This window comes from Amphibalanus amphitrite, unplaced genomic scaffold (genome assembly GCF_019059575.1).
Source record: "Amphibalanus amphitrite isolate SeventyFive unplaced genomic scaffold, NRLGWU_Aamphi_draft 000160F_arrow, whole genome shotgun sequence".
Classification (NCBI taxonomy): Eukaryota; Metazoa; Arthropoda; class Thecostraca; order Balanomorpha; family Balanidae; genus Amphibalanus; species Amphibalanus amphitrite.
This window is the reverse complement of record NW_024881655.1, coordinates 660,350-680,484: the sequence shown is the minus strand read 5'-3', so window position 1 is coordinate 680,484 and position 20,135 is coordinate 660,350. Positions and strand designations below refer to the sequence as shown.

General features: G+C 49.0%; 2 protein-coding genes across 3 annotated transcripts in view; one reads left to right on the top strand and one right to left on the bottom strand.

Moving 5' to 3' along the window:
- Nucleotides 1-894: 894 nt before the first annotated feature.
- On the bottom strand, nt 895-16,432 carry LOC122383307 (glutamine-dependent NAD(+) synthetase-like). Of its 2 annotated transcripts, XR_006256813.1 has the most exons (17): nt 16,238-16,432; nt 14,692-14,843; nt 14,321-14,491; nt 13,864-13,948; nt 13,394-13,539; nt 12,986-13,235; nt 12,284-12,451; nt 11,743-11,923; nt 11,243-11,411; nt 10,069-10,204; nt 9,537-9,725; nt 8,834-8,963; nt 8,438-8,556; nt 3,144-3,320; nt 2,571-2,715; nt 1,789-2,271; nt 895-1,733 (listed from the first exon to the last, which is right to left on the bottom strand). XR_006256813.1 is itself a non-coding variant. In XM_043369599.1 (16 exons), the coding sequence occupies exons 2-16, from the start codon at nt 14,835-14,837 to the stop codon at nt 2,132-2,134; spliced, it is 2,352 nt and encodes a 783-aa protein (XP_043225534.1). In that variant the 5' UTR covers nt 14,838-14,843; nt 16,336-16,388; the 3' UTR covers nt 1,792-2,131. The 2 variants fall into 2 exon arrangements, 1 of the variants encoding a protein (XP_043225534.1); XM_043369599.1 differs by lacking the exon at nt 895-1,733 and having other exon boundaries at nt 1,792-2,271; nt 16,336-16,388.
- Nucleotides 2,709-20,135, top strand: part of LOC122383309 (translocator protein-like) — a 34,306-nt gene continuing 16,879 nt past the window's right edge. Inside the window, exon 1 of the mRNA XM_043369608.1 lies at nt 2,709-2,790. The gene's annotated coding sequence lies outside the window, so the exon portion shown is untranslated. The remainder of the gene's footprint in view (nt 2,791-20,135) is intronic.

Here is a 20,135-nt window from a genome sequence, read left to right as displayed (position 1 = left end):
CATGGCCAATGTCACCGATCTGTAGCAAACAGCGGCCTTAGTATCCGAAACAGTCATGCCTAGTGACCCCCGAGTCGCTGTGTCCACCACCCCCTGTGATCGGGGCGGAGGCGGTAAACGACCCCCGCCACCGTCACCGTACAAACCCCGGCCACTGGCAGGGTCTCTGGGCGCGCGTTGTCACGGAGGAGGGGACAGGACACCGCGCGGCGGGGTCGGACCATCGACAACAGATGCCAGCCTGCGGAGCGTCACTGCTGAGAGGGCTCCAATGGGTGACATGTCAATGGGAAGGGGGCCATATTTGATTGCGTTCTTCTTCGAAAGAGGGGGTGTTGGTGAAGCCCCTAGTGGCTCGTGCAATGAGGAACAATTGCACCGTAAATGACAACTTTTGATATCGTCGACAACTAAACGGTCCCCCAATATCGCAAGCAAGAGTCCATGTAACCAGGCGAACGATGCTTAAAACTTACACTATATAGGAATCAATTTAAATTTGACGCTGGTTTACTGCTTTGGAGAATATCCCGTATTCAGCTCTCACTTTGTATGATTTTTTTGTGCAGTTAAGTTTACAATAAACCTTACGAGTCAAAAGGAACTTAGGAACGATAAGAATAACAATGCATTCGCATAATTATTAGAAAATATTCTTTTTTAAATGTATGATAAAGTAAGAGCATGTAGAAATGAAGCTGGAAAATAGCTTACAGGAAGTCTGAGGTAACAGAAACTCACACTTCTGGACTTCTGGTATCAGTGGTATCATCATAAGCGTAATCCTTCGCGACTCATGAATCAGCCATCTGTCGCCCACAATACGTCGACTCCAATAAAAATATATAATCAACCAGTCGTTCATAAAGCAATGTCTCTTCTTGATGCAAAACATTTTCAATTTGACACAATTGTATTAACATGATAAGTACCTACTACACCAGCCACAAGTTTAGGCGATCATTTCATGGCCACAGAGCATCCGACATTTAACCGGACATTTCTTAAAGTATCTCCAACCCGATGGCCTCATGACTTATCATCCTGCTCCGGCTACGATAATTACGCCGCGAATACGGGGATATGATTGTGTACCCGTTTACGATGGGTCGGTCAGCGTTCAGAGTATTTCAAATAACACAGACCACCGGGGCAGACCAGCGAGTCGGCGCGTTCCTACCCCACGGTAGGCACCGGGACAGCAGGGTTCCGGCTGCTACCCCACGGTCGGCACCGGGACAGCGCAGCAGGGCCCCCGACTGGGCCCCTGAGCTCCTGACAGCCGACAGGATCGGCAGCTTCCAACGGGGCCATTCGGGCCGTCCGTCGCCCCGGTATCGGACGGAGTGCAGAAGGCTGGACGCGGGTCAGACGACCGCGAATTTCCCTGACCTCACACGCACCAAAAAGCGACTACAGATATCTCACTGTGTGCTACAGCACCCTCAGTCGACCAGTCCCCACCCTTAATGGCAGGCAGCCAGTGCCAGGGCAGTGAGATCAGGACATTGAGCCCAGAACAGCGATACAGACTTCACTCCCTGCAGCGACAACCAGCGCTCACACACCGTCAACGGCAAATACCAGCCAAACAGTCACGGGTAAAATAACAACAAGCACATGACATACGCCAGTTGTGCGCGGCGAGTGCTAAGGCAGTGGGCGCTTTGATCATAACGTTACTGCGGTGGTAGGAAATGCCTAACAATAACATACTGATGGCATGGGTACCTATAATAATACCTATTTCCTATAATAATACCTATTTCCTATATTACCTATAATTATACCTATTTCACGGTTGGCACACAACATAATGGGATCGGGTCAGGCTTTTGTGCTCAGTTGTGCCGCTATTCCTACGCTCTACCATCCAAGTTTATCACTAACATATCACTAACAAGGGACACTAAAGGTATAGTACTAAATCATTTCAATAAAATCGCTAGACATGCCCGTATATGGGCCAACTGCCGTCTACACCACCCACGAAAGTCCTCAAGAGTAAACACAACAATCTTCTCTTCTCTTCTCCCCGCCCATTCTATTCCTGATATTATCCCCACCAACCCAGCACGGGGAGACGCCCTTCCTCGGTGGGTCGCGGAGGGAGCCGCGCCTCCACCTGTGTTCACACCAGGTGAAAGGCCTGTCGACTGGCTTTGAGCTGTTGCTGCGGGTTGCTGGGTGAGATGCACCGTTTGGCGGCGTCCGGCTGGTCCGGCGCGATGTTGTGAGACACTTTGATACCGCCACCGCCGCTGCCGTCACCTGCAACGAGAACGGACGTTAGAGGGACATGTCGGAAGATTGTCAGGTGCAGATATGTAGACGAGCGATAGACAGGCAGGACGACAGGATAGAACGAGCGACAGGTGCAGATAGAGAACTGTCTTAAATACAGAAGGGTGGGGCACTGTGCTGTCCCAGAGACGGAGCGTCGGGCGGCCTCAGGGACATGAGGACGGACGGCCTCCGATACAGGAAATCGTCAGGCCAGGCGGGCTCACTGTCAGAGAGGCTGGGATGGGCTAGCCTGACCTTGTGAGTGTGTTTATCCGGCTACCCACCTGACTTTGATAGTGTGTTGAGCCGGCTGTGCCCGGCGCCGGTGCCGGTGCGGGAGAAGTCGTTGAGCTCTCTGCGCTGGCGGTCAGTGAGCTGGGACCGGTCCTTGGACCTGCCGCCCTCCTGCGCCGCCTGCAGCTGCTTCAGCTGGTGGCAGCCGACGCGGCACAGAGAATCAGTACCAGAACACCGGAGCACACAGAAAGTAATTATTCTGCCAAGGTACGTGTAAATGCAAGAGCATGACAATGACACACATTTAGCAATTATAACCAATTATTTGTTATTTATAGAACACGGCTTAAGCATCTACTCACACATAGCCGCTCAAAAAACATACCATAGCAAGCGGCTGAAGACACAAAATGTATCAGTGCACAAACACATTTACCAAACAACTACTGCCCGATCTCAAATACTCGCCATGAGCAGAAACGCCACCTACCCCCTCACAACCCACCCCACCCCTTCCCGTCTCCTCTCTCCACCCCAATCGACCTTTGACTTCCCTCCCCCACCTCACTCAGCCCTAGTCCCCCTCCCCGCCGCCCTCTCTCCCTCCGCCGCCAACTCACAGCCACTTCGATGGAGCGGAACTGCCACGTCCAGGCGGCGTGGTAGAGGAACGGCCGGTGGTCGTGCCGATTGTCGTCCGGCCCGTACGCCTCGGCGTGCAGCGACGGAGTCAGCACCGTCATCTTGTGCCGGTTCACCGCGTAACAGCGGTAGAAGTGACGCACCTTCTCCGCTACCTGGCGCATCATGAGAAGAGTGGGGACGGTGATATACTCCAAATTAGGCACAGCATCTTGGACGGTCGCGGCTCTCTGGCCAACTCCGTGGCAATGTATGGATGGTGGAGGTGTCCAGAAGCAGCAGTAGGAACTGGATCCTGTCTTCTTTTGATGAGAGGAGAACAGGACGAGGAGAACTGATGAGCAAAATATAACTGAGGCTTGGAGCGGATCACTTGGAAAGCCACTTAAAATATAATCAAATTATCCGTTCTGATAGTGTCAAACCTGAAAGTGTCACCCTGCCGACCAGCGCTATGAGCCCCATCTGCATCTGAGCGGGCCCTGACATTGCCAGAGGCCCACAGCCCGGTGACATGTCCCGTCCTCACATCGTCAATCACTATCGCTGCGTCCCTCATCACACCGGTATCTGAGTTCACCTAATCGACCTCTGCTGCTGCATCTCTATAAACACGCCCGACCCCGTTGCCTCGCCCGCCGTCCGCGCCTCTGACCGGGTCACCGCCAGAGGCATCCTCGGCCCTCCTGTCTCCTACCCCGCCACCTCGGCAGCCGGTAAACACGGGTACAGATGCTGACCGGACAAACATGGGTGCGCGAGCGACAAACAACACGCGAGGGCGCCCTGGCAGCAGTCGAACGCCTGCCGCTCGTCCCCGGAGCTGATTAGTGGACGGTGCACGGGGTGCCCCCTCCCTGACCCCGGCCTGTGCACCACATTCTGCTGTGGTCAGCGACACAGACACAGATCACGGCACCCGTGAACTGTGCACCCGCGACGGCTGTTGATTATCAATCGGACGAGTGGTGTGCAGTGGTGTTTGTGCAAACGAGCAAAACAGGCAAATACGACCGTCGACTGGCTGGCTATCATCTTAAAATTTAAAAATAAAATACCAGCGATAGAAAAACATTTGTTATTCAAAAGAAACAATGAAACCAATCAATATTCCAAAAAATAACTTCAGCTTGGGATCCTTCTCCTCTCGCTCAAACAACTAGCGCAGCTGCCAGCTTTCCAAATAAGCCGAAGTAAGAATATTCCACATATTTAAAGTAAGTGGTTCAAACTTCAAATATTTAAAATGAGAACATAAATGTATTTCTAATATTCAACATTAACAATATGATAAAAGTATAATAAAATAGAGCAAGAAAACACAGCATAAAAACGAGTGAAATTACTGAATATTTGGTGACTTAAAACCCGGCAGTTGCTGGAGTATTCCACCATCCATCGTTTGCTGGGGGGGGAGGGGGCGTTAAATGACCCCAGCCGATAACTCAAGAACCAATAGCGCAGCTAAACGCACGCGGCGGCAAACGAAAGAGCGCGAAAAACACTTCAGATGAGGTTTTGAAAGTATTTGAAAGTTGAATTTTAAGGTCACAGGTCGGGTCAAGGTCAGGTCAAACACCTGAAATTGAGCTTTCAGTAGCATGAGGGTAAAAACCTCGCACTGGGCGTCTCTCGTCAAAAACTCTGCCAAAACTCAAAACTATGCAAAATCCTTCATAGAAGTGTTACACGAATGTCAGATTCATGTAGGGGTCAGTCAAGCATAGGTCAGGGTCGAGGTCAGGTCAATCAGGTACACATATATCACCGAAAATGAAAACTGGTATTCTCAGCAGATGACACGTGTGTCACGAGTACTCTTGGGCGTAGAACACGACGGTGACATTCATTTTATCATATCAGTACGTGTTATGTCGAAAAATATCGATTTAAGAAATGCATGCATCATGGTCGTGAAGTTGTCACGAGAAATTCCCCAGATTCGGTTCAAGATTTGGAAAATGAAGAGCGATAATAAACAAAAATCGAAGATAACCATTTGATTGTCCATTGTATTGGGAGTCTAATGGCGTTTACGGCATGTCTCTACGTCTGTTCTGTGATCTTATGTGCTTTTTTTAACATATGCCGTTTTTGGTCGAAAATTCAGAAATATTGACGTCACTAAAAGTACCTCGATATCTCAAATATCTTCCTATCGATTTTATTTTAACTTCGTCATACTAAACTTCAATAAATTCCTTAACAGGTACCCAAAATTGGCGCGCCGTTTTTTAGCTATCAAGCGGCGTAACGAGCTTGCAAAAGATGACTGATGTCATCACTGTCAACCGTGGAAGCCGAATGGCTACCCATCTACGCTGGAGTACGAAAAAACATCATCTCACGCTCTCAGTCCCAGCGGATAAAAATCAACACCTAATAACCAAGTGCCAAGAATAAATACGGCCATCTCTGCAGCAGTTCTAACTACAGTCTACTGCAGCAGAAAAAGAATTAATTTACACATAAACCAAATGGCGCGTCTCCATAGAAACGCAGCACACACACACACACAAAATGTAATGCCGTCGAGACCGAAAACGAAAGGAACTCTCCATTGCCTACCAATTACTGCGGATACTAAGTGGTCAAGCAGTGCCTACAGGAGAAAGATAGACGTGTTGTTGCAACTGCACTCGTCCGCTGATTAATAGATTCGTTCCTAACGACAGACGGAGTTTATTTTCTTGTCCCGCTAAACCACGGCCAGCCATTTGAGTCTGCTGCTCGTTGAGGCAGGCCAGGCGCTCCAGAGCCGGCTTGCGTCCCGGTCATACCATATTACACTACTGGAGAAGGAAAGAAGGTTCGGAATTTTGGAGGAGAGTCACGCTACATTTTTACAAGAGGGGGAAAACCGCGGCACCGGCGCCAAATGAAAAACTACGGCAATTTTACACTTGGTTTCTCAAAAACGACCCAGGTCTAAGCATATTGGATACTTTTTCCGGCACCTCCTGTATTCCGTCCAACATTAATACATGCACGAGTATTTCCCTGTTTTTTTTTTCTCTCATACTCTCTTTTCATGTTTGTCATTTATTATCCAGACCTGTCGTGCGATACCGACTGACCGTCGTGTCGAAACTGACGAGCGCAGCCCACTCTGCCCCCGCCACCGCCCCCATCCCCCTGGTCCTCTGCCTCCTGTCCCCAGTCCCTGCGGCTGGCGACTGTCCTCAGCCGTCCTAGGTCACTGAGGCGGGCCGATGGGTGCGCCGGGCCACCGAGCACGGCCGGGGCACTGGGAGCGGACGGACGCTGCACCAATTCGCGCCAGTTCACTCCGCATCAAAGTTTACTTTAGGTTTGATCGAAAGGAATTCTTCGACCGAATCTACCAGAGCCTACCTCAGTGACCCGATCCCATGTTCAGCGACCTATCGGGGGGGGGGGGGGGGGTAGCAGGATGGACAGACTCCAGTCTGGCCATTGGAGAAAAAGGCGTAAAATGTTGAGCCCAATGCTGTTAACGACATGCCACTTGATTAAAACAGCAATGGTAACCTTGAAAGCAGCAAATAATATCCTGTGAGCCTCTTTCAGGACTGGATTACCAAAATGTGAGATATATAAAAGGAAAATACTTCTGATCTGTTAAATACACGGGATGAGCATCACGACCGAGGCCAGATTAGTCCATGAGTGGGACATTTACATAATTGTGTAATTTCATTTCATTTATTCCTTTACCACCAACGGGCGTTACCCCAATGACATCTATTCTGAATCATTTATCAAAAATAATGCTACTGAAATTTTACATTCTTGACTCAGTCATGTCGACAAAGATAGTCAACATCTTGTCAATCAATTAACTTGAAAAGCAGAACATGTAGAATTCAAAAGCCATAAATAACCCACTCCCAGCTAGGTTTGGTATTGTGTCTCGACTTTCGTGATCTAACTAGTAACTACTCATATAATTCAAAAGGTGACTGACGACTGTGTTTCACATGCGAATAGATCGAGATACAGCCATTTATTTGAGATTGTAAAACAACGTCGACGTCAAGGTCGTCAACAATTTCTTATTGTATATGTAAAAAAACTCCAGTAATTCAAAAAACAATAGTATGGGATGGATAATTATTGAGTCGGTTGTGAAATATGAAAGACATCAAACCCTAGCTACTTGTGTCATCGTTCACCATAGAGCAGCAATAGCACGACACCCTAGTTTGTTTCCCCGATTGACAGCAGGGACATCCTACCTGCTATAATCGGTTGTTTGCATTTTCCAAGTCGACTTAGAAGATCAGAAATCAGAAGCAAGCACACAATCAAATGAGCAATAGTACTCGAACACCTCTGCGAGGCGAGAATCATAAACAGAATGTATCATTTCCAGATCGTCGTTGCTCAGATTTCCCCCCTGAAATTGGTCATGGGCTTTGCTTACCAGTCATATGCCTCATCGTCATCCAGATCTCTCATTCCTTCTTCTCTCCTCACTCTTCAAACTTGAATCTAACTTTCTGTTCTTACTTTTCTAGTATACCTACATTCTAAAAAAGTATAAATGTCAAGTACTTTAAAGTATACGGACAAAAGCAACAGCATGCCGATTGCTCAGAGTGGCAGAGGATCCACCCGAGCAGGCACCGGTTGTGGATACGACTCGTAAATCCCCCACTCAACAGCGCCACCACGGCAGCACTGGACCTAGCTATTGGTAGTTTCGCTCCGTGGCGAGTGAGGGCAGCACCACCGCCACTGCACTGGCTGGCACTACGAGCAAACGCCGGTCCTCACCGGGTTCAGCCGCGACAGTGACGACATACAATATGTAGACGCAGACCAGGGTGTCATCATCGACCTTTCCGTGCTTCTATCCTCAGGATACAGAAATCCTTCTCCTCCACGCCGCAACCCCCCTCCGGGCTGGACAGGCAACTTTATCTCATGCGGGCTTTATCTTTATCTTATCCCTTGGAGTGGCATCGCTGCTCCCGAGGGAGCGCACCCCGTAGCCGGGTGCAGTGAGTACCTTGGGGCTGGTCGGTCCGTCCTTCGGGATGGGCTCAGCCCCGGTGACTCACTAGGGTGCCTGCCCAGACCAATGTCTCCCCCTAATTCCTATCATCCTTCCGGCTCTGAAATGGTCTAATTGGACCGAAAGGGCCTAACCCAACAAAAAAAGACCTTGGGAACTCATGAACGATCGCCGATTTCGCAAACTAGCCACTGATTTAATAAACCAGTGACGGTACTCGTGTAGAATCAGATACCCCACCACCACCCGCCGGCTCATGCCGTCCCCACCCACCTGTTCGGGCGTGCAGTGGTCGGCCCACATCTGGATCAGCTTGCAGAACATCGAGTACGGGCCGCAGCTGTGCTCCTTCCGCAGCTTTCCGTACACGGACAGCTCCGCGTACGTCATGCCTGGATGCAGCGCAGGGGGTGAGACTTAGGTTAGCCAGGGGCTTGCTCACAGGTAAATACCAAACGCATTTTAAAACCGGCTGAGGAGTGATAAAAACAGCGAGACTAGTGAGTGAAATGACTCTTTTAACTAGTGAGTGCGACATAGTGTTTCACGTATTACGCACGCATTTCCGCTTATTCATATATCCATGAGCTTGCTCAGTCAGTCAAAGTCGCATACATGTCCTGTTCGTCCCCTGAATTGCCACAATGCCTAAGAACCACTGGTACGCACCCATGTCCTGTTCGTCGGTCTGCGCCAGTCGCCCGTCGGCCAGGGGCTCCAGCTCGGCAGTGGGAGGCGCCTCCAGGATCCCGTCCAGCGAGGGCAGGCTGAACTTGCGCCGGGCGTACCGCAGAAACGACTGCAGACGCGGGGAGAAAGGGGTCACGGATGACACGTGGAGCATAATTGGTCTAATGTGTACGGCGAGTGGGGCGCCCCCTGTCTGCTAACAAGGATGGCCTGCGGCCGAGGTAAGGGTTGTGCACAAGGTTAGGAATAAGAATGAAGCCAGCGGGCGGAAGAGCCGGTTTAAAACACGAAAAATGTTCGAGTAATCAATGCGGCTAGGGAATACATTGTTTAAACACAGGGGTTTGCTAATGTTGAATGAGACTCATTCTTTGCTTAAACGCGAAAACAAAAAATGCACGGTCAAAATATGCAAGGTTACCGGATATTCAAGAAGTTGACAGGATAATAATGAATATAAACAAAGATATTAAAGTAGACCATCATCGCCACTCAACTTCCGTCCAAACCAATCAGCGGCCCAGTTTGGTCGATGGTAGCGTGCCACCGGCCTGATTTCCTGCTAGTTTGATTGATCAATAGAACCATCCTATCCTGAGGCGGCCGTCTACACGCTATTCCTCCCGCTCGCCTCTGACCGCCCAGTCCCCCGGCTAGGACCCGCCGCTCGCCCGGCTCTCACCTTCAGGTCTGTCTTGGAGATGCCTCCGATGGGGTTGATGTCGGCGCTGCTGCAGTCGTACTTGGTCATGTAGCCGCGGAGAGACTCGTCAACGTTGGCCGAGCCCAGGACGAGCAGGCCGCCGGGACGGTCTCGGACCCAGAGGGTCAGCTGGGCAAACAGGTAGGCCAACACCATTCGCAGACGGGCCTGACGGGAGGGGACAGAGGAGAAACGGTAAACAGAGGAGAAATCGAGTGCTCGGTGAAAATATCGTTCGTTCAGTAAACATCAGCGAACTGGCAGCGTTTAATCGTGCATAAGGATAACGCTCTCACAACAAAGCATTTTAAAGCGCAGCTAAGCACGTTTCTTTTCCAGATGTCATGTTCTTGCTAAGCAGCATTACAGGTTCCAGAAGAAAAAAACAGCCAAAAGCAAGCGTCTAAAAATATACCAGAAAGTTATAAAAGCGACAGCGCTCACATTACAACCGTCCAAACTTTCCTGCAGGCCTATCTCCTCAATCCACTTCCCGCGACAAATAACCTACCTGTACATTCTGCAGGGCGAGGTTCTCTCGCGGGGTGCCGCCGCGCGCCCGGAACTTGGGCACCAGTCCCGTGACGGTGGTGAAGATTCCCAGTACAGCAGAGACGGCCACGTCTATGGCGATACTCTGGTGGTAGCTGGAGACGGGACAAACACGAGGGTCAATAACGGGAAGCTGGGTCATCTACGGGGGACGGTCGCGCACTGGGTTACATGCTACGAGTAAAGGCGGCCGCACACTGGGCCATTCGGCGGGCGAGATTCCGCAAAAGCGGAATGTCGCGGGCGACATTCCTACAGCGGCTTTCCGCTTGTTTTCAGCAGTTTACGGGACCATTCGGCGGTGCGATTTTCTACTTAGTATTTTCAGGAACTTTATGTGAAATATGTTATGATAAATATAAACGAATGTGAACTAAATACATTTAAGCAAATGCAATATTTGCTTGTTTAATGCGATTATGCTATATTTCTGTACAATAAAGTTTTGAATATCTATTGATTTGACATAATTTCTGGAGGAAGTTGCAAAAAAATAAAGCTCGTGATTAATGTAAACAACCGTGTTTGTCGACAAATGCAAGAAACATAAAGACAATTGTGGAGAGGCACATAGCATCCTACTTTTTGAATAGCCAGTTTAGTGCATAGAGCCATTTATTGCGAGGAAAGAACTGACATTACGGCTTTCTTATCAACTTAAGTCTATTTCTCGGCCACACCATCAATAGTTAGTGAGTATCAAGTTCCACAATATCGGCTTTCCGTGGTGAAGTCGCGGAAAAAGCTGAACCGGTTCAGCTTTTTCCGCGATTCCGCGGCTGTCCGCGCGCATGCGCACTCTGTCCGTGAACAGCTGGCTGCCGACCCTTCACAGTCACAATTTTCGTTTCGGCGGTTGGTTCGGCGTCCGCGGGGGCGTAATGTCGCCTACGGAATTCCGCTTTTGCGGAATCTCGCCCGCCGAATGGCCCAGTGTGCGGCCGCCTTAATGGTTGGATGGCTTCCCGAATAAACGCTCTTCGACGCTAAAACAGTTTACCCTTCGACCGCTTTCGATTCAATACAAATAACACTATTGACGACAAATGCTAACATTTACGCTACCAACCTTTCATCAATCTGAAACCTCTTCCTCTCCCATACCATCCCCTTCCTTCCCCTCAGTGCCCCACCTGCCGATCTCGGACGCCAGCTGTGCGGCGCGTGCCCTCGTCTCTGCCGAGGAGTTCTCCGATCCCATGTAGCAGGTGGTGAAGAGCCGGCCGCACAGCTCGCGTGGATCGGTCGGGGTGTATTCCGAGTCGCCGGCGATCCGGCGCACCTGCTCCAGGGTGCGCGTGTCTGTGACGGGAGGGAGGGGGCAGGTGAGACACTTGTTCTGGGTCTGTGTCTATCCCCTCGCAAAGTGCAGTCCTTTGACAGTACCTAGTTATACCGACTTTCTCTGCTGGTCAAATCAAAACAGCATAAAACACGTTGTCATCACATAACAACGATTGCAATGAGTGACCTGTGCTCGAGCGTGTATCACTCCAGTAAAGCCGTGTTCTACCCTACGACTATCGATAAGCTATTATCTTTCCTCTCCGACTATCGATTAGACTATTAGTTCTCCCCGCGCCCGGCCTTACCCTACCCACTAACCGTCTCCCAGACCAACCCCGCCACTGACCGTGTCTGGCGGCGCTGACCAGCAGCCGGCACATGGAGAACACCAGACAGGCGGTGCTGGAGGAGTCGACGCCGCCGCTGAGCGGCAGGAAGAACCCACCCTGGCCGCTGCGCCGCAGGTAGTCCCACAGCCAGCAGGCGGCGCTCAGCGCGATCTCCTCCTCCGGAGGGTGGTAGTGCGGCTGGCGGAGACGGGGGAGGCTAGTGTAACAATGCGGCCTGCGACGGCACAGCGCGGCGGATGGAAATGAAGTTACATAGGAGTGAGAGGCACTTAGCATGGAGTCAGGAGTGTGTGCTGAGCAGATTATAGATAAACAAATTTAATGAATGCCTATGGTTAACAAAATCGTAAATAAAAAGGCGCGTGTGAGCGACACAATTTTGGCTGCAACGCAAACAGGAATCTTATAGATTAAAGTCTTAAAAGATTCAGCACTTTTTCAATATCAGAGCAGTCACGGGCTGCCACCACGCACTCGACCAAAACAGCCCAGGCCCGTCCGATCAGGTCTCATTAGGTACGCCGACCCCTGTCGCACCTGTATAGGCGTCCAGGAGGGCAGTGCCAGGTCGCCGTCTCGGGACAGGCTGAAGTCGACCTCTATCCGGGGGAAGGAGGGCGCCGCCGCCGCCTGGATCTGCCGGCTCCTGATCCGGTTACGGTAGGTACGGATTTCCTCCAGGTCGATGGTGGCCGAGATGACCTCCTGCAGTGGCGAGAAAGGGTAATTCAGTGATCAGCTCGGAACGTGTAAGCCGGTGGAGATGGAAAGCGGTAAAGTGGGTGGCGTTTCTGCGGCATTCCAGTGTAACGTACGCAGAATGACAAACCGCTATAAAATAACGTCAGAAGAAATCGTAGTCGTTTTCAGCTAGATGCAGTTCGAGTACATTAAAGAGGCTTGCGTGCTAATCATTTCATCTCTTTCACTAGAAGAGCTCTATACTGAACGTCTTACTCAAATCGGCGGAGGGGGCCGTGTCCAGTCGTGAGGGCACGTTAAACGTTCGGACAAAATTCTGCCATACAGCTGGAATTGCGCGATCGGGTGGAGGGGTCAGGGTCAGCACAACAAGCTATGCTTAGTGCGGGCTCTGATTCCTCAAATCCACCCATTCAACCATTCGGACTAAATTTATAAAAAAAAATAAAAAAAATCAAAATTCCATTCTGACAAAACCGGACAATGATATCTTTACCCTCCCATCCCCCATCCACCCTCCCTGAATTATCCACTCACCACCTCCTCCAGGGCGAACTGCCGGCCGGCGGCGGCGAACTCGCCGTTCACGGCGATCGAGGGCGCGCCGTTAAAGTAGAGCCGGTCGCCGTCCCCGCCGCGCATGTTACTGAACAGGTAGCAGCCGCCGCACTTGGACGTGGCCGAGCGCATCAGGTCAAACACCACGTAGGCCTTGCGCAGCTCGAAGTGGGAGCCGCTGCTGTTCACGATCAGCTCAGCGCCGTCCAGGGTCTGCGCCACGTGTGAGCTGCGGGAGGAGGCAGGAAATACGACCGCGTGTTATAAAACGGTCGGATGGCACGGGGCAAAGCACGCTGCGGGTATTAAGCATATGGCAAGCGTCTCGTGATGTCCAGTCATTAGACAGCGCAGTTGTGACCGAACCTACCCCACTCGCCGCCTCACCTATCCGCACTCCAGAGTTCCTCGCAGATCTCGTATCCGACACAGGTGTCCCGCGTGGCCAGCAGGGCGTCTCCGATCGGTACGGTGCGCTGCTCCGTGATGGCGGCAATCATTCGCGGCAGGTGGTGCGGCTCCGTCTCACGGTGCTGGGGACGAAAAAGGGGGAGGGTAAGGAGGAAAAGGTCAGAGAATGTTGTTGGGGTGCAGACTTCAGTGGGGAAGAGGGAGATGATTATGTGAAACCCTGATGTCGCTCAGAGCATCATACAGGAGTTTTTCGGATCGCGAAAAAAGAAAAACGGCATTGGATGATGTATTACTCATTCGCCCCAGGGAAAGAAAAAAATCGGGTAGCGTTACACCGATTCGATTCACTTACGAAAAATGAATTGCTGTCAAGTGTCAACGCTCATTATTCGCTCAAGCATGACAACACGCGGTTAAAAAACGTATGGTAATGCATTCTGTACCTTTGTCCAAGCGGTGAACCAGCGCGTCTCCCGGTAGTTGCCGGTGTCACACAGCGTCATTTTGGGCCGAATCAACAGGATCTTACTGAAAACATACACACCAGCACATGATATAGTACAGTCATGTTTGGCATTCAACAACTTCAATTGAGAGAATCAAGCATTTTGCAAGCAAACATTGATAGGTACTTTTGAGACTTCAATTGTCGTCTGGACACAATAAACGTCTCCTGAGTACCTACACAACACGATTGCACGGTCAATACCGAGCGGTGATGCAGCCTGCAGCATCGTGTACCTCTGGTGGAAATGAGCATATCCGTGTATGCCATACATAATTATTAATTAATGCTGTGAATGGTCGGAGTACTTTCTACCCGACGCTGAGTACTGGCCGACACGACCACCACCACCACCACTCGCACTTACCGGCGACCCTGTCGTTACCACCACTGACCTGTTGAGGAAGACCACGCGGCAGTTGTAGATGACGTTCCGATGCATCACCGGCATGCCCACGTCGATGATGATGTCGCGACAGACGGGGTGCAGCAGCAGCTCCGCCAGCACCTCCCACGAGTGCAGCAGCGTGTCACTCTCGTGAAAATGGTCCTGGCAGCTGTAGCCTCTGTTGAACAGCGTACGAAATAAATGTGAACCCCTGAGGACCTTGAAAGACTTGGCATTTAACATTTACAAGAGATTTCACAATTTGCACGTTAAAGGTGTAATAAACAGGCAAATACTAGATTCAGCAAACGTATCGATATCCAATTTCCAAGTGAGAGCTAGCAAAAATGTTACGCTCAGATTTGCGTCTAGACTTACGGTATTTCCAGTTCGGGTCCCGTGCGATACGTAGCTCCCCTGCTTTTGGCTTCCTTCACGCTGGCCACTATTCGACAGAGGTTTCCCTCAAAGTCTAGAGCCCACTGATTTAGGCAGCAGCATGCTAACGTAGCCTTTCGACCCATTGTGTCCTGTAAAGCGAACGAAATATGAGACGATTTGTTGTCACATTCATCGCCTAAGTGCCGGGTTCTCGGTGAAGCGCACATTCTACAGTAATTATCAGATACCTTCCTTGCTGAGCTCAGACCGACAAGAAACTTGTACCGCTCGGCACATCATGACAGGCAAAGGAATTAGTAGACATCAGCAACTCAGCACCATACAGACAACGAATAAATTCCTGGACGATGTCCGGTGGGCGACGCCCCGTCTCGATACCGGATGAGTTGACGAAACGGGAAACATTGAGCCACAGCGGTGGGATCAGAGTGGTTGGTGCCGACCGCTTCCGTCCAGTGCCGGACGTACTCCGCAGAAATGATTGTTGGGACTCAGTGAGTTACGTTAGTACATCCCAACTCGCACACAAGTTGTGTATGAAGGAGGCGCCATGTTGAGGGAATTCAACGTGCTCGGTCATCCGTGATGGTACACAAAATATGCAGATTTACCAGATGAGCACATGTATTCATATAGGATGCACCTATTTGCTTGCTTGGACAATCTATAAGCCCACTCAAGAAATGCATCCAGATCGACTCATAGCTGGCCAGTAGAGATGTACTCGCTTTGGGTATTGGCCAATAATCTGGTTGGTCACTAATCACTATCATTTCACCTTCGATTTGGCAGCAAGTCAGTAATGGTAGATCAGGCAGGTAAGGATAGGTCAGTGGACAGTGCCAGATGGTCAGGCAGGTGCAGATAGGTCAGTGATGGTATTTAGGGCTCCATATGAAGCTCTGGCACCATCTGTGTTAAACTCAATGATGATCAGTAGAGCCCCATACCTTGCCCGTGCTTTGGTCTGAGCAAATGCAGGAGCTAGCCATAGGTAGTAAAACCAGCAATGGCCCAGAGTCCAGAAGTTGCTGGCTGGGAATTAGCTCATCTCCAGCCTGGGAGGAGTGTGAGCACTGTATGATGTCTTTAACATACTGTACTGTACTTTACTGTATGGTGCAGTAATCTGGAAGAACTCCAAGGTTATTGACCGAGGAGAAATAGGAGTGGTCCCAACATGGAGCCCTGCAGTACTCCACCGGACCACCGGTTACTGGTCAGATTTACCCTTGGGTTTACCAATACTGATAGCTCTGGGGATGGTGAATGTTAAGACTTACTTCAGTAAATCATTTGCAAAAAGAGATGGTTTGAACTTTGAACTGAACTGGACACATAGGTATATCAGCAATGAAACGTTTTATGCATGGGTTCATCAAAAGAAACACCTAAAAGACGACATGTCTGAGCACTGATATGCATCTATCTTGCGGTGAAAAATTGGTAAATTGTACTGAAAATGGTTATCGGACGAGGCATGTCAGATTGCTCTTTCACAGAAAATAAGCATAACACTTACCGCCAAACGATAGCTGCTGACAATTAGAAACTTCAATTATTGAAGCCTGGAAAAGGTTGCAACTGAAAAAGCCTAGTAGCAGCAAAATTCCGTCCAACCTTCCGATTCCGGCGCGCTCCTTCAACTGCCCTCAAGAATACAAAACTCAGACTACGTCATCGGACCAACTCTTACATTTTCCCCACTTGACTCAAATGAACGCATATTTACGTCTGGACAACGAGTTGCGTTGGAGAGGCCGGAAATAGTGGCGATTTCAGGACCGCAAGAATGGACCGTCATGGGAATGATTCTTTTTTAAACCGTGCACTGTTTTTAGCTGAAATTCAATAGTTACCACAAAATATTTTGTAATTACATTTCCACTAAGAATGAATGCCATCAGCGTTAAGTTTTACTTCTATTGCATTTTGTCAAAAAGCATATAGTGCTGTTATATTGCAGTTTTTGCGCGTTTGTTACAAAATATGAAGCGAATAAATATCATGTTGACCTAAAGTTCATCTGTTGCATGATTGACTAGGCAGGTTTACACATTCCAAGTTTATCTTATTGGATCAGAGGTGTCATTGTAATTCATCAGTGCCAGAAGTTAACTTGAGGGAAAGCTATGCTAATTCAAATTGCTCTTGTCCATCCACTAAAAGTTATTAAATATTTTGCTTTGTGTATTCCAAGAGGAGAGGGAACTATTTTATTTGTGCCTTCATGCCAGAATTGAAGGCGGATCATTAAATTTTCAACGCAGCTTATAAACAAGCAGTAAGTCTTTCTCGTATAAAAGCAGTGGCTAAGAAGAAAAGGTTGATCAATCCTGAAGTTCAGTCATCGCACCTCAACTTGGCAGCAAGATCCCCAAGGACAGAGGATATGTTGTATACCTGTCCTGTAAATCAAAGCATTTTTGTGCCTGTAAAGGCTTAAGTTATTTGTGGTGTGTTCGGAGTGAGGCTATATGGCCGTTTTTGTTGTATGTTTATGTGGAGATTGAATATAACTGTGACCCTGTGCTTGTTGTATACTTACTACAGTCAAACAGGGAACCAGCACATTCACATAACATACTCACCTAGCACCTAACTCATAGCTGTGTCCCACAGGATTTGTACTTGTTCATCTCTCAAGCATTAACAAAGCACTAAAGTACCTGGCTTAGTTATCATTTCCCACATTTTTCTGAGCATCTAACATGACATACAGCAGTGCAGAGCAGCTTCAGAGAAGAAACACTTTAAACGCACAGACTCACACCAACCACCCAATGAGCCAGTTCCTCAGTTGACTGTTTCCCTGGATGCAGCTTGGCAAGGTGAGCTAACTGTTGGCAAGTTTAAGTTAGCAGGTAAGATTGAGTTAGGGTGAGTACCTACCTATAACTGGGTGCTACTGCCATGCAGGTCTTGGCTAGGTTGCAAATATGTGTGATGATTGAGGTTAGGTCAGCTGTCGGGTTAGTCAGGTATGCGCACTGTTCAATCAGGTCACATTTCTATGGACACTTGGGGCAAATTAAAACCTAATATAAGCTAACCCAACTAAACCTACACAATTACTGACTATAGGAACGAAGCACCTACCTACTTGTGCCTGCATCTCATACCATGTCAAAGTAAAGTTCCTTGGTGGAAGATTACCCTCAGTACTTTTTATCCCAGCCCTGTGGAGAAAACTAATACTTCTGAGTCACTGCTGGCCATCCACAGAAGAAAAAAACGCTGAAGCTTTGCCATTGTATACTGGACCAACAATCACTATCACAAATGACTAATGAACACATATGATAACATCGTTGCATGGATTGTCACATTGACAATTTTACTACAATCCTTTTTTCAAGAAATACAGTAATGATTAACAGGAAAATCAACATAAAGTGGATTTAGTGATCCAAGCTTTCTCCTCCAGTAGCAATGGAATGATCGCATGTTTCATTTGCCAGACACTGAGTACCTGATGCACATTACCGTCTGCATAGCATCTAATCACAGTAAAGCTCCCCGAGTCCATTCATTCTAGATTTTTCACTTGATAGTTAGCACTAACTTATCTTGTTGTTGTAAGTTATCATTCAATAATATGCACTCATCAGTCAACATTTTCTGGCATGATACTGCTCAAGTGCTCAGCGTGATCTTCAGTATTGATCCAAGATCTCCTGCAAAATTATAGCTTGTTTTTGGCCAATAATGATGAGCTCTTTTAATTTTACTTTTTCTTGCTGATATGTGAGCCCGATCAACCTGCGTTAATCAACCAAAATTTCATAACTTCCAAGTTCAACTTGATATTGTTATTGCTCAGGGTCAGGGTCAGGACCTCTGTCAGCCTCCTTGATACTTGGGATTGTTTTCATTCAACATGCTTCTTAAATATGATATACGTCAAACCCATCCAACAAAACGACGTACAAGAGTACCTACGGAAACCACCAGATAAACTTGAAAAGGGCCTTTTGGAACAGAGCCAAGCGGTGCTCCATTTGTTTGTTTACAATGACTGTAGTGCTGATGTATTTTTAGGACTCTGACGGTCGGCTTATAAAAAAATGAAACGTTTTTACAAAAGTTGTAGGGCAAGCAATATTTATCTGAAAGAACTAAAATATTCAAAAGCCAAACACTATGAAATACATGAATGGGAACGAAAAAGTAACCCAAAAATCCAGCCTAATCACCGGCTCCTAAAACTGCGACAAAGTCAACACTTTTCCCCGCAACTCGTTGTCCAGACGTAAATATGCCAAATGAACCTGCTGAAAGCTGCGGCTAGTCGATCTGTTGAGAGCATTGATGATTATTACGTCATAGATTTTCTGATAACCATTCCTCTAGCAATACGTTTACAAGAGCTGGCCATTTCTTCACTTCCGCTTCGGGACCAAGTTCGGGACGGTATATAGGGCCTTGTTCGGGACCTTCGGGACTCACCTTTCCGTGCTTCTATCCTCAGGATACTGAAATCCTTCTCCTCCACGCCGCAACCCCTCTCCGGGCTGGACAGGCAACTTTATCTCATGCGGGCTGCTCCCTTGGAGCGGCACCGCTGCTCCTGAGGGAGCGCACCCCGTAGCCGGGTGCAGTGAGTGCCTTGGGGCTGGGTGGCCTGTCCTCTGGACGGGCTCAGCCCCGGCGACTCACTAGGGTGCCTGCCCAGACCAATGTCTCCCCCTAATTCCTATCATCCTTCCGGCTCTGCAATGGTCTTGTCGACCGAAAGGGCCTAACCCAACAAAACAAACAAAACCTTCGGGAGTCGGGACTAAGCTAGTACAGGCTAGTAGAAGTACCTACGTCGTGGCACTGGCACCATCAAAATGGTTTTAATTGAAAGCAAAACATTTCATAATCCAAATCACATTCTGCCCATTTGGATCGCATCGGACTCATAACGTCGCACACTTTTTTTAATTTAGCTCGAATGTTTGAATGGACGGATTGACAGAGCCGGAGCCCACGCTAAGCAGAGCTTGTTGCGTAGACCCCGACCCCTACCGTCCGATCGCGCAATTCCGGGTAACGGGAGAATTTAGATGCCAAAGTTTAACGTGCCCTTCAAAGCCGGACACGGCCTGGCCCACTCAACTGACTTCAGCTGGCTGCGGCTGCTCCCACCAACCGCAGGCCATCCCCGCCAGGAGTCTCAAATATCGAGCGCCGGAGCGTCTCGAACCCGGGCTCTCACCACCGGGAGTCCGATGCTCTACCAACTGAGCTACGGGACAGGCATTAGCAAACTGATTAAAAAAAATTGTTCGGCTTCCCTACTCAAACTCAGTTTGATCGGTATCTTGAGGACACATCAAATGGGGGAAGGGAATAAAAAAAATGTTGATAAGCGTTGGACAGGTTTTGCCGGCCAATCCTTCAGTCACGGATTTGTAGCACTCGACAGGAAATAA